The 15,796-nt window shown below is 36.4% G+C and overlaps 1 protein-coding gene across 2 annotated transcripts in view; it reads right to left on the bottom strand.

Moving 5' to 3' along the window:
- Window positions 1–15,796, bottom strand: part of ARHGAP10 (Rho GTPase activating protein 10) — a 138,738-nt gene that overhangs the window by 7,502 nt on the left and 115,440 nt on the right. For both annotated transcript variants that reach the window (XM_072405894.1, XM_072405895.1), the window contains one exon: window positions 14,916–15,069. In XM_072405894.1, coding sequence (XP_072261995.1) covers window positions 14,916–15,069 — 154 coding nt within the window. The remainder of the gene's footprint in view (window positions 1–14,915; window positions 15,070–15,796) is intronic.

Below are 15,796 nucleotides of genomic sequence, written 5' to 3'. Positions count from 1 at the left end.
ATATCAACAATATTGATTTATTTCAGACCAAATGCAAAACAAATCCTGGAGATCTACATAGCAAAACTGTAAGATTTTGTAATTAAAGCAATCATGGAAAGTTTATCATCTATGATAAAGTCAGATTAGACCAATTGTGTAGGATTTTTTGAGTTATATAAATTATATTAAATGATTTATAATATTGATTAATTAAAAATTATTATACTTCATTAGTTTATATCACCAGTAATTTAAGTGCGGAAGACTTAGATTCAGTTTCTGAGATATGCTGGGAAAATATATGCAGTATAAGTACAGCTTGTACAAGATTGTAATAAGCAAGTCATTCACAAGAGCCGTTATTTTTATGTCTGTTTCATACTTGTATACCTCACAGTTCCAAAAAGTGCAAGAGCGTATCTACAGCTGCGCTGATGTCACTGTCACATCCTGACATACACAATGTTACAGAACATAAAGAAGAAAAAACCTTGACAGAAGTTTTAAACACGAAATTTATAAAAACTAAAGTTATAAAAACAAAATAAAATGTGAGGCTAGAGCTGTGCTTTAAGCTCGTTTTACAATGACCTTCAGTGTATTTTAGATGACAAACTAGCTAAGAACATCAATTACAATCTACCCCCAACCCCCCTTACCCACACACAGGAAACGTGCACACCTGGCCCCAACCAATTTCCCACCAGCACCGTAAAGGCGCTGCTAAAAAAATAAAATAAAAAATAAATAAAAAATTTACAAATAAAAAAAATAAAAATAGAGGGTCCCAATACATGAAATCTGATGCTGATGTATGTTTAAATATACAGGACAAGACATTAATTCTCATACACAGAAAACAAAATCATGTAACTATAAGTTGTTACAAAGTAACATAATAAAGAAAAAAAAATTCAGAACACATTTAACCCGTGATAGCAATGTCCTTTAAATCGCTGAAAAGCAGCAAATAACTGGTAGATGAAGAGGAAGAGCACAGGCAGAAAGGAACATTTCAGTAAGGGATTAGATGGGTTGTATAGTATCACATTACAAGTAATAACCCTTCCTCCACTTTTAGGAGGAGATAGGTAACCAATTACTGTAAAAAGATTTAAGTGGATATCTGGATTGTAACCACGGCAACAGCAAGAAAGAGTAGTTCAATGTTGAGAGCTTCAGAGAGGGTTACAGCCTTTCACGTAAAAAACAGCAAGTCAAAAATGTACTGATATAGATCAACTAGCACTTACATCAGGGATTGACCAAGCATCTCTGTTAATTCCACCCAAGAAACCTCAGAATGTTGTATCTGTGTTATTGGCAACAGTAGGTGCTGTACAGAAAATATCCTGCTCGGAACATATCGAAAAACGCTATAGCATTCTTTGCGGCATACAGGGCTAGAATGTCTTTTTTATAATAAATAAAGAGTGAGAAAAATATTTTGTGTTTAAGGCATATACAGGAGGAGGATACAATATATGCTTGTGTTTCCCTTATTTTATTGAGGAGTGTGTGCAGGGCCCATGGTCTGACCTCACCCATTTAAATATTGGTAATCATTGTTAGCAGAACTGAAGTTTGTCCATGCTTTTTAGAGTGTACCTGTTCCTATTCTAATTCTATTATTTAAAAAAGGGGCAAAACACACGCACACCAGGCCAGCTACTAATATATGCTCACAGTAAGCATGTCACACAACTTTAAATCTTAAGGGAGAAGAATACCTCGCAGAGATAAGGACCTGGAAAACATACATCATGCCACCATGAAAGTAAGCATGGCTAACTGATGCCTTGACAGAACCTGAGCCTACTTACATACGTGTGCATATATACCGCAAAAGTATGCCCACAGAGCTAGATTTCATCTTAAGCCGCCTAGGCCATGGTGATAGAGTGCCAAAGCTGTAAAGGTATCATTCTAGTACCAAAGCTGTTTTTTCTTTTACTTTTTGCATTACTGTTTTCATAGGCTAAAAGATAGGCAGGAGACTGCCAACATTCTAAGCACACAGAGAAGATATCAGGCCTGCTGGAGTACCGCTGCTTTCACTATATGCTGCCTCTAAAATCACCTTTTAGGCTATACTAGTGGGTTGCCACCAATGTTTTTTAATGCTATACAGGTAGTCCCAGGTTACATACGAGATAGGGACTGTAGGTTTGTTCTTAGGTTGAATTTTTATATGAGTCGGAACAGGTACATTATTTTAATTTTTATTATTTTTTAAATGCAATTAGGACAGGAGTTTGAGAGTTTGTCTTGGTCAATAAAGAGTTACAAGATGTTGCAGAGAGCTCAGTCCTTAGGATCATCCACAACCTCAGCTGTGTTTACCAGAAGTTTTTTTATGCAAGTCATGCAAACCACCCCCTCCTGCCTCCAAGCCCTGTTCGTATCTATGAGTTGTCCGTATGTTGGATATCCTTAACCTGGGGACTACCTGTACTGTGCCCAAATCTATGAATGACACTGGGGAAACAATCTCCTTCAGTTGGCAAAGCTTTAACGAACTGCTCTATCAGACCCTGTTTCATGTGCAGAGGCAGGAATATCATATTCTTTTTATCAACAAGTGGCTCATGTAGAATATTTGGATCACCTGGTTTTAGGGCAGATCTTGGACGCCAAATCCTTTACACCCAATTGATGACTCAATTGTGTTGGTGATATTGCAACAACTCAATGACTCTCTTTATGTCTGCATATTCTTAACAAAGAGAAACTGAATGGCCAATTGGGACTGACCGAAATATATTGCCATTGTGAAGGAGGACACACTTTAAGCTCCGCTTTGATCTAGTCGCCATTCAGTTGAGTTTTAGATTGGAATTCCCAATCCAGGTATGTTATGGCAATACACATAGCCACTGTCAGTTCTAAAGAACTGCAGAAATGCAATTTCTCTGGTTCTAAATATGATAAAATAGGATATTTTCCTTCTTTTTCAAGTAAGTTTTTCTCAAGCAATCTTGATGCCAGGAGTTCTGAAGACTTTGATAGTGCAAAATCACAACTCACGCTGACCAAATCCCTTATGAGTCCTCTTCAATTTCATACTCTTAATCATTGTTGTCACCTAGTTCATCACCATAATCATGTTCTGCAAGAGAGGGTAGTGTAATGAAAGCCTGCACTGGAAAATCATCTGAATGAGCCACTGGGCATATAGCCAATGGTAGACTAGGAGACTCTATGTTACTTTATCCTGAAGTTTTCACTCTACAAAAGTAACAGTCACTGAAATGATTCCCTGCCTCTGGCTAAACCATAGGTATACCAAATGGCATCTTATCACGTGTTCCCTTTGTCCACATCTATAAACCCTCGAACACTGTTTGAACACCGTATGAGGGGCCCAAGACTTATCTTGATCACCAAGTTTAACTTTGAAATATGCCAAATAAGCTTGCTCTACAAATGTGCTGAAGTTCGCCCTTTGACTGGGAATGGTGAAACTGCCACAGATATAATAAAATGGATCAGGGTTGTTTAGGCACTTACAAGGAGAAACAGCAGAGCCAGACATGATCTGAAAGAAAGGAAATACGTGTGTAAGTTGAAAAATAAATTTTGCTTATTCACTACGTAGAGCAGCGCACAACCTCTGACCACACTACGCTGTCTTGCGTGTAAATGAATAGCCTATACAAGTCCACGCTACAGTAATCGCATTAATATAAGCGGTAGAGAAAAAACCTGACATGATAGAAGAAAACTAACTGCACTCTCAAAATCCGTATACCTATTTTTGGGTAAATAAGCTTAAAAATTGAAGTCAACAAAAAATTTGTTCAAAATTGTTTACCAGTTTGAAATGCACATACAGGCTCACCCTGGCGTTACAAAGTAGACCCTAATAAAAGTGGTTCCAGCACAGCATTCACCTATCTCCCCCTGTACTACAAACAGCCAGCTTCCCCTCTTCTTTTTTTGGTGTGCTCATATTTATTTTCCCATACACTTTGCATGAACAGACACAAGAGCAGAAGTCATAGCTGCCTCATTAGGCAGCTTTAGGTCTCAGAGGCTTCTCATCCTCCCCCTGCTGCTTCACTCACTGCCCACTCTTAGACATTTGACTACCTTCAGGACGAATCTTAAGAGCACAGAAGAACACTCAATATACTTGCAAGATCGGCTCAACATCAACTTAGCAAGTGTACTAACTACTCTGCCATGTTTATAAGATTCACTATCCCAAACGTGGTCAGATTACATTTGCATACCTGGCCTAACACTAAAGTGTACAGTATGGGTAAGCCTGAGCCAGAGACTAATATTTGATTTATTTTAATCCATCTCTGTCTGCCTGACCACCGGCTTACATCTAACAGAGCTAGCTTGATTATGCTGATATTGATAAAATTTAAAAACAGACTGCCCTAAATACCCAAAAAATTAAACTACCCTGATTGGTATTTTTTTTTTTTGTATGCTTTGGGGTCAGTACACTACTTTTAACGAATCTTTGCAGTACTAGGAAATGCTTAGTGAGCTGCTGCAAAGAATTCCATGCAAAATGCAAAGCTTATAATCGATTTGGCAATCTCTTGCTTCATATTTTCTTTACAATAAAAGCTTTCTGAATATCCCACAAAATTATCCTCAGTTTTCACATGCAAAAGGGAATACAATGTAGATGTTACCCATTCCCTGACATCAGCCACCTCGTCAGCCAAAACCAAAAATTTTGGGAGGTATATGTTAGGGACAGTGTCAATCAGAATAATTCGCTGCTTAGTTCACTCTAATATCAAGCCAGAGTAAATGATTTTCCTTGAATTTACTTACAGTGTGCGGGTGTTCTTGAAAAAGTTCCTCAATACCGGTTGGTAAGGGCAAGCAACTAAGAATTACCCACAAGACGGAAACTTCTTTGCATTTGCAAAGTAAGCCAACTCTTGACAGAATATGCAAGATGCTTGATAATCATCAAAAATAACTGACAAGGGTATAAAATGAAGATGTTGCTTTAATTGTCCATTTATTTGTTCAACACTCCCCCATTCCACTGGGGGAGAATAGTTTACCAGCTCAACTTTGTTTATTTTTAATGCAAAAGTACTATGAACTGAACTTTCAGCTCTACTGCTTAGGAATATGTTGCAGCATTTCTTTACATACAAAACAGGTGACAGCATTAACAGCTGTTGGTATATATGGATATAACCATGAACCACTGCAAACAATAAAGTGTTATTAACAGGTACTAAATATTCAACTTACAAAACATACCACTTCCATTATATGCATTATCTCAATACATGGTAACTATTCGCTCCCTTGGTAACTGCAGCACTTTAAATATCAAGGACAGCCAGGCTTTCTTATAATATCATACAGGCGTGAAAACAACACTTTCCTTGTATAATAATAATAAAACATATGCTTGTGTTATGTAAAAGCTTCAAACAATTCAACCGTAACAGTGCTGTAAGTAATTGAAATCTAAATGTATTTGTTTTTGGCAGACCTCTTTATAGAACACCAATTAAATGCCACTGCCATCCACATAGCAGCATAGGAAACAGTTAAAGTGAATTCGCCAGAAAGGTCTTTCAGCCATTACACTAAAAAATATATGTCAAACACACAAAAGCTGCTGTATCTCAAATACCTGTTTGAAGTTGCTAATGCCTAAGCAGGAGACCGCAGAAAGGAAACACTTTGGTTATTGTGGATATTAGCTGACTGACAGCAGACATAACATTAAGACTAATGGAGATCCATTCACTTCTCTGATATACCACAGTAATTATTCTCTGCAGTTTTGTTCCACTCAGAGCACCGCTTTCCATACTTTAAAAACCTGCAGTTTAACTTTGAAAATAAAAAGATCTATAGTATTAAAAAAATATTTTATTTTTCATTTACTTCAAGTAAAAAAAAAAATAAAAGTTTTGAAAACCAAGTACAAAGACACATGGCACCACACTTGAGAGGATTATGCTCTCCAGTGCAATCAAAGAGCTCCATTATCTTGCTCACACAAGGAGCTATAAGGTTAACATAGTGTTTTCTTTTTAGCAGTGTATTAAAGCCCCTCTGTAAAGCAAAAGTATGGAAAGTGTGTGGGTTGTGAAGGTATACACAATAGGAGAAATGCACAGCGTGGTCAGGCGAACATGATATATACTAGCTGAATTGAGTTAAAGGAAGAGTCATGGCTGTAAGAAGTCAATGATTTTAGATGTCCTTCACTGAATATAAACAGGTATTGCTATGGCCAATCTGCAGTCCTCCCACATCTGCAGTCCTCCCACATCCATGTACATCTTTCAATCACATCTTTCACACAAAAGCAGTCAGTGCCTGGAAATAAGAAAAGTAATAGAAATGAATATGTTTTCACTAATCAATCAAGAATATGAAATTTCCCATATAAAACTAAGCCAACTCACTTATTTTTATTTTATTAGGTAGTGTTTACTAACAAAATGTTGATGTATATTAAATCTTCCTGCAGGTAAACTGTCAACCTAATATGAAAGTCTTAAGCTACGTACACACTTCCAATTATTATCGTTGGAAAACGAACGACGAACGATCCTGCAACGATCGTCGTCCAATCCGATCCGCCGGTCCGGTCGTTCGTTTCCAACGACTTTCCTCGTTCGTCTGCGTCGTTGGTTACTTTTTTACGAACGAATATATATATATATATATATATATATATATATATATATATATATATATATATATATATATATATATAAATACACACAAAATAAAGTTGACTACCCCAGGAGCTGGACTTCTAAATTGGGAATACATTTTTAGAACATTAGGATTATAGTGGTGTGGCCTTCCCAGGAGGAGCTAAAATCAATACAGAAAAGTGAATGGCAGTAACTTTACCTAATCATTAGATTTTATAACCACTGCAAATGATATGCTAGTAACACCCAGTGAATGGCTGACGTAACTGCAATTTCCCTGTATAAGTAGATAGCCGACCTAGGATTTTCAATACAGATAGTTCCCTGGTAAGGGCATCCGACATACAGAGGACTCCTAGATACGAATGGGGCTTACCTGTTCCTTCTGTGCAGGACAGAGGCTTGATAAGGGGGAGGGTCGCATGACTTGCAGAAGAAATCTTTTGCTAAACATGGCTGAGCCTGACCTTTTCTGCAGAGCTCTTGTAACTCTTTAATAACTAAGACAAACTCTGCAGTTGTTTCTTGTTGTTTGCATATCAAAACACAGCTTGCTCCAGAAGTTAATGAATGTCTAGGCTCCATAAAGTTTTTTTTTTACTTTGTTTGTGATTAACTCACAGTGAGGATTTTATACAGAAACTGACATCAAGCTGCCTAATATGACAAACATCTGTCCTAATTGCATTTATTAAAATAATGTACCTGTTCCCACTTACATACAAATTCATCCTAAGAACAAACCTACAGTCCCTATCTCGTATGTAACCCAGGGACTACCTGTATATAAGTGCGTTACTCCATGGGTGGTATTTTGCACATTAAGATACTTCGCAATAAAAAGTCCAATAAACTGCAAAAGAACAAAAAAACAAACCTGCATTTTGTTTTTAACACAAAATGCAACACATAATATTTTGTGTTTAGGTGAATTGTAATGCGAGTCTAAGGGCACCTACTCTACTGTGCTCTTGGTAAGTAGTTTCAAAATTCTGACACAAAGCCTTAAAAAGAAAAATGTTAAGATACACACTGCAGTGGTTATAATGGATTATGTTTTGGACAGGTTGGGGAACTGTAGGAACCTCCATTAGTAAGAAAGAAAAAAAAATTTCCCCCCAAAAAAGTAAAAAATTCAATGTTTAATGATAATAAACGTTACCTCACATTTTCTATTTGCAGCCAACGTAAGCTGCTAAAAACTGTCCAAAAAACTAAATTCAATATGACAACCCAGAGCACCCTGCAATAGGAAATAAAGTTTTTGTGTCATTCTTCCAAATGGTTAACTACTTTGAGGGATACAGGCACTGCAGCTTTCTTCATTAGTCGCAAGGGAAGTCACCAAGATGTTTAAAATGAATCAGCAAAGGACAGGGTGAACCAAACAGATATTAGGTTAGCAATTTGCTACAAAGTATCTAAAGATCCTTGTATTGTAAATTATTAGCTGTTACCTTATAATTATTTTAAATGTCAAATGTATTCGAAATACTGGTCAGATATTGCTTCAATCCCTTGAGGAAAAAGACTTCCGGGAAAAAAGGCATGTACTAAGGATTTAGTTATAAATGTGTACCACAACTTCATCTAGGATTAATACATTTTTCCAATTAGATCCAATTAGAAATATGTGGAAATCCTGGTAAAAGTTGTAAGAATCTTCTGTGAAACCTTTACAAATATATTATTAGGTCTTCACTATGCTAGACAGCAGAATATTTTATCCTGCATAACTGTATTTTCTAGAAGTCGGTCTGACACAAACCATGGGGCAAGATGTAATAATGGGGAATATGTAATAATCACAAACAATATTAATCTGACCCACCCACAATGATAATCTGGCAGTACTGGGCTTACTGCAAAAATCAAATATCCCATACCAGCAACACATTTGCCCTCTAGCAACAGGTGGATAAGGTTTAAAAAAATAATTGTAACACACCAGCAAGCATATTGATGGTCACTACTCTTCCCTATATAAACTCTGAGTATCTATGAATTGACCATTGTCTAATTGGTTGCCAAGGGTTATATCACAAAAGCACAACACTAACTGTCAGTAATTGCTAAAAAAAAAACTAAGCAAAAAAAGGGTAATCAAATATAAATAAAAAAATAAAAAAAGAACACAGGACATACAGTATTTGTTCTGCATAGAGAAATAGTGAAAGCTTGGTCTTTGAGATACACATGGATAGATACACAAGTGGTTGAGGAAATATTAACATTACAGCAGCAGACATTTCACACAACAGCTCAGAACCAGGAATTGAGAAGAATCTTTTGTATGCAGATCTCACAAGGCAGAGGAAGAACAGAGAACTCTGAACAATGGAACTTTTAACCATCAAGAAAAGTGCTTTAGTACCATATGGGCACTGACGGGAATTGGTTTCTATTATTTAAGAAGGAAGCTTATGATAAAAGAGTAAAGGCCAAAGACACAGAATTCAAAAGTATAATAATTAGCTGAAGTCAGAAGCAATGAGCAAACAGCCTTTAGACCCTGGGAAGGGTTGGCCTAAAAAATTTAAAAAGTTTTCCAGCTGAACTTGAAATTGTGAAGACATCTATAGCCTTTAAAATAAAATACCTAAAGACTAAAAAGAATATTGAAAACTACAAATAATTCTGGTAGGACAGACAACTGAATAAACACACCACTGCATCCATGAACTTAGACAGAAGTTACATTTTTACACCAATAATAAATGCAGCACACAAAACACAATTTTTATTTGTCACTTGCTCTAACAATCTTTTCCTTGTCTCACAGAGATGAAGTGCAGCGGGACATACCATGACCCCCAGAGTCCTTCTTTGAAGAATTATATCACATTGTATTGTGTGATATAAAGGGACAGACACCAGTAGTAATGTTTCCTAAATAATTCTAAGTAGTTAGGGTTACAGATATTGTTAGGGTTAAAATGTGCCAAGACATTAGATAACAGATTTCCTTTGTAAGGTTTCCTTTGTATAAAATATTGAAAAGTAAACCTAAATTGGGGAAATAAACACATAAACAAATTAAATGGTATACCCACCAGAAAGAGCGAAAATTGGTAGTTAAAGCACCCTAGGGTTCAGGGCATCTTGGCTGAAAGTAAATTCATTAGCAGCCAGTGAGTCGACCATGAACTCTTCTGTATACCACAGCATTCTAAAGTCAAATGTGAAACTATCTATATGCAACTAAAGTTTGACTGAAACTGGGCCATGCAAAGGCAAAGATGTCAAGCACACGACAAATCTACAATAGAATGGCTGAAAAAAAGAGTGTTAAAATGGCTCAAAGTCCAGACCTCAACTCAACTGAATTGCTGTTGTGGGACAATAGGAGACCTGTGGATAAACAAATACCCACAAACCTCTATAAACTCAAACATGTTGTACAGACCAGTGGGCCTTTGCAACAGACAGGTGTACTTTAGCAAATGTTAAATTTATAGTCACCGTAAATTTTCTGCTGGCTGATAAAAACTACGTACAGACGTCCAATGGTTCTGGCCCGATAATCAGCTCAGAACCGATATCGGACGAGAATCTGGCATGTGTACAGCGCCTGCCCTCCATCGTCCAAACGACAGTCCTGGCGGATCCACGGACGATGGACGGGGAACGAACTTAATGGAACTGAAGGGGGAGAACGCGCAGCAGGGTGCCGCTCCGTCGTTCTCCCCCTCCCCTCACTATAGAGCAGAACAGTGCTGTTATGAACAGCACTCATTCATGCATCGTGCAGTCCTTAAAAAATCGTAAAAAATCCTTTCCAACGACAATAATTGCACGTGTGTATGCAGCTTACCACATAAACATGATAAACAAAAATAAATATTTTGTCCATTTTTTGCAGTACATAGAGAACTATATGTTACGTACCATAGTGAACATTTTGCGTATGCAAAGTAGGTGTATTTCCTAGGTATATGTAGTTTACAAGTAAGTGAACTAATTCACTTGAAGAATGTTTTAATGTTGTGCTACCATGGGTACAGATGAGCATTGTATTGGGGGCATGTTATCTTTTTTATATTTTGCAAAAATGACCAGGAAACGTTGGACTTTTTCAGTTCCTTCATGTTTTACTGTGAATACTAACCACAGTATTTTGTGACATGACTTTCTAAGCACTCAATACTTATATTTATCATTCGTGTTATCTTGTCGTCACGTTATATAATCTGATTAAGGCTTGTACGGTAATTATATTTCAAAAGAAATACATGCTGCTTCACTATATGATTAACATGATTGATGCAATTAATATAAAAAACAGGAAATTAAACAAGCAAGAACGCAGCCTTAGTTACCTTTACAACAACAATTTACAACTCAGGCTAATAGAAATCATATACAAGTTTATTACAGGGTAAAAACAGAAAATATATTTGGTTCCACAAACATTTTACAACATTTACTGATTCATACACCTGCCAGAATGAACAAAATACTCTAGCCAATCTAAGCTGTGTTTACGGAATCAGTCATGCATAAAATGTGAACAAGTTATTTGCTGGAATAGAGACTGAAATGATATCTTGCAGTTAAAATAAACTGACAGCTGAAAATCTAACAAATGAGTACTTTATAGTGAAACATATTACATCTTCTCCTTCAGTTCTTTTACTCTGTATTGGAAATCACCTCCTAATTTATGGGAGCACAGTAGTTATGCAACTGAGGAAAGTGGTAGTAAAACTCCCTATCTGTGAGATCTCCTGAAATTATCAACTCATAAGCCTTACTGGCAAGAATACTATTTTATGAACTGGATTTTTTTTACCCAGTATTTTATTGTAAAAGGTAAGGATCAAAAGAATAACTCCTTTCTCTAGGGGGTTTTAAAAACAGCTATCTAGACGATATAAATCATAAATAAGCCCCAGTTAAGCTTGGTGCCAGGTAGGACATTATTCTTCAGCTCTGCTTGATCTGGTCTTGGTTACTAAAAATTCCATAAAAAGCAGCTACTTGCAGCACCATATGAAGGCACCAAATCCAAGATTTTCATCCTATGAGCAAGAGTTTACAGCTCTTCCAAGATCACGAAATTTTGTATTGGCAATGTGGGCCCTACCTATGTCCTGTAACCTTAATAACCTTAAGTCAGTACAGCAGCCATACCAGGTTCTAGAGAAATTCATATTTAAATTACCGTCCTTAATTTAAAATATCTTAAAATATCAGCAAAGGTAATGCTGAACCTGTCCTCATTCCCGTCTAACCTCCCTCCACCCACATCGTGCAGGGTCTTCTTTTACCTATTGCTACAATTTCTCTCCTACTCTTTTGGGTATCATATGGTTTCATGATTGCTGAACATTATTTTATGACCACCATCAGAGGCCCCTTATGTTATGGAGATGTTGCCCTGCTTGTTAGGACAGTTTTATTTGTTTTAAAGATATTGTTGTATTTTCTTTATGTGAGCTGTTTGGTGTACTTGTATGTTCTTTTTACCTTTTATATGTTATTTTGATACTTTAATATTAAAAATGTATTGAAAGTAAAAAAAAGACAAGAGTATTAAAAAAAAAAAAAAGATTTAAAACATGTATGTTTATGTTTGGACTAAGAAAAAAATTCCCCACAGCAACCAGTCGGAGCTAATTTATATTTTACAATTCTTAGTTTGTTTTGATTTTTTGCAAGACGGCAACTGGGAGTGCAAGTTGAAGCTGACTGGTTGTTAGTGAGTCCCTTCTGTTGATCCCATAGGCCTGGAACACAAGTCCTATAATAACAATTTAATCTATCATAGTTGATTTTCAATAAAAATTAAGGCTTTACACATCCCCCAAGTTTTACATGTCAAATTAAATAAAAAACAAAGATTCATAAATCATTAAACACCCCCTCCTCCTCTTTGCAAAATATTTCAGTTCTTTACTGAAGATACATATTGCACAACAGGTTGCCAACACCAGAGAATGCCAAAAAGCAGAAGCCGGTTGAAGTTTAACTAAAATGTAACTAAGCCCACCAATGTAACTAAAAGTTGAAGTTAGACATGTTCAATAACTAAATTCTTTTAAATCTCTAATGAAACTCTAATGAAACACATCACTTCTTTGCTTGTGTCGGCTCTCAATTGGCTGGTGTTTAACTGGTCATAGTGAATAGTGATCAGTCAGAAACAGGATATGTCAGGGAAAGAAGAAAGGAATTTTATTATCTGTAGTGCTCTCACAGCTCAGCAGTCACCCTGCTCATTTATAGTGGGATACATGGTTCTCATACTCTGCAGACAAAAGGGACTTTTCTGCTGCAGCACTGCCTCTCACACATTGGGCCTGATTTATTAAAGCTCTCTAAGGCTGGAGAGGATACACTTTCATCAGTGAAGCTGAGTGATCCAGCAAACCTGGAATAGATCTGGTCAAGGATTAAAAACATTTGCTAGCACATAGCAAATGACTTTGAAGAAATCTATTGCACGTTTGCTGGATCTCCCAGCTTCACTGATCAAAGTGTATGCTACCCAGCCTTGAAGACCTTTATTAAATCAGGCAATGTTTTGTTCCTACTGTGATTAAATTTCGTGTACAGTCACTGACATCTACTATCCGACCACTGGAACTCCATACATATATGTAGTAAGCAAAAAAATGTATAGATTTCCCCTCAGTAAAATTACTAAAAGATGCATTTTGTTAGCATGCTATGTAGAACATCAGTTACCATGTTATTCTTTACCTTACTAAATGGGTCAGGTTTAGTCTTTAGTTAGCAAAAGTTATTATAGGTACAAATGGGATACGGTATGATTTAGAGGGGAAGGTTATTTAGCTATATCTCCCTCACCAAGGACTGTGGAACTGTTGGATCACTTCATATAGAACAGATAGAAAGAATCCACTGCAGTGCTATAAATGACAGCTGTGCTTAAACCCTTTAACGAATATAAAAAGGTTCACATTTGGTCTGGATACAATAGTATAATATATTTATGAGATATATTATTCCAGCTCAGCAAACAGTGCTGCTACTCACTAGAAAACCAATTACTGCTGATTATTGATAGTGAAGGAAAAATAAGAGTGTGTTTCTTTTTAGCAAATCATCTCTAATTCACACAAGCACCTACAGCGGATTATTACAATAAAGTAACTTATGAGAAAATGGGTACTATCAACAGTCTTAATCGAACACAGAAAGTAAAGACAGCCTTTGGATCTTCACTCAAATGTATCTGTTTTGACTCTGTAACAGTAGTACTGCTTCTCATTTTACTGCCATCAGTTTAAAGTGTGCTGACATTTCCAGTACTAAAGCTGCAATGTATACCTTTGGATTTGATAGAAACTGGCAAACCCAGGACTCAGGTTTGGAAACATAGGAACTTAATAACAAGTGCGTCAAGAACATTAATTCTAAGTAGCTGCTTCGGAAGTTAGTGAATAGGTCAAGCATGAGCTATCCTAAGGGCCAAGCACTAATGGGCAGATACATCATTAGTGGGTTGTTTAACAAAGCAAACTTCAATGACTTACAATTTAGGTATCAGCATTTACATTTATATGCAGACAACCCTCTGTGCGTCGAAGTTTCTTTTCTCAAAAACTAGGGAAATATATAAAGCTAAATTTCTGGGCAACTTTCCACTACACTTCAAAACAATGGCAGCTGCAACAAATAGTAGTGTCACTGCATGCAGGGTCAGTTATTTAGATGTAGTTCAACAAAAGCTGAACCAGATCAGAATATATCAGCCACCACATCCTAGTAAAGTCCATTCAGGTGTGGTGTGTGCACCTTGGAGCTTTGTTAACATTTAGCAATCCATGAATCCTTCTCTGTGCATATGTGAAAACTTACCTGTAGGATGCACAAATATTTACCTTAAGGGTTTTACTTTTATTTAATATCTTTTTTCCAAACTTGAGTATTTTACCAGGGGGCACTGAACTCTACATAAGCACAGCATTGTGTGTTTTGCGGTCTTGCGCTTCCCGTTTGTCTAGTCACAAGTTCTTCAGATGAGTTTGCAACCGCAGGTCTACATGTACTTTGTTGGTAAAATCCAATTGCATACAAAAGTTTCAAGGTCATACTGGACACAAAAAACTAGACCAGCCCTCATGGAATGGTATACAAATAATTCTTTCTGGCACATATCAGAATTGCTGGATTGTCATTCAGAGACTGAATCTATAGGAACCTATTGATTATGTAGGAATTGCCCTGATAGTGCTGGTGTAAATAAGAAATAAATAATGGCTATCATAAAAAAAATACCAATAGAAACAAACTTACTCAGTAGTAGTCCACTCTAAAAGATCACTGTCTGGAATAAGATGATTTTTCTCAAAACCAGTATGGCTGCACATAGCCGTAGGTGTAAGAGACTGAGGTGACAGTGAATCCATACTACCTGTTGGAGTATCTTCCTTAGGGGAGTTGTTGTTGTCTGTTAAAGTTAAATACATAAACAATGGTCAAATGTGATAATATAGGAAACATCAGCATAAATATTAGAATTATATAACTTTGAATTACAACAGAACACAGAATACCATGGGTTGGGAATATATAAAACATACATTTAGGTTTTGGGGGACGAACCAAAACCCAGAGTCAAAATAAAAGAGAAATGCAATAAAAGAGAGTGTAACCCTTGTAATATGGGGTTAATTCCCACTGCAAAGTTGTTTTTCATGAAGTTTTGTTTTACAGTATTTGCAGCCAAAACTCTTAGTTTTGGATACAGTGGGGAAGGGTCAGAACACCTTTCAACATTATACTGTTATCTGGGACCATAAGTGTGATTTATCCTTACTTTCTTTCCTGCTGATAACATTTTACCAAGCAGGAAAAAAACGGAACGCTTGAACTCAACTCATTTTAAGAGAAGGATAAAACCACTGTCAGATTTCAATTTATGTCTATGCAAATAAGCAAAGTTTTGATTTCTTTGCTTTGCAAGAGAGTCTCAGAAAATCATCCCATGCTACTAAGCAATTTAAAATATTTACCTAATGAATAGATATATAAACATTTAAACATATATGTAAGGGTGCCTTCTCTAAAAAAAAAAAAAAAATTAGTACATATATACTCATATTGCACTTGAAAGAGACTTTGTCATCCGAGTTAAAGTGGAACTTTTACTAAGAGATTTTATAAGCCACCATTTG

The sequence above is a fragment of the Pyxicephalus adspersus genome, chromosome 3 (genome assembly GCF_032062135.1).
Source record: "Pyxicephalus adspersus chromosome 3, UCB_Pads_2.0, whole genome shotgun sequence".
Lineage (NCBI taxonomy): Eukaryota > Metazoa > Chordata > Amphibia > Anura > Pyxicephalidae > Pyxicephalus > Pyxicephalus adspersus.
Note: the sequence above shows the minus strand (reverse complement) of the source record. Positions and strands in the feature narration are given on the sequence as shown.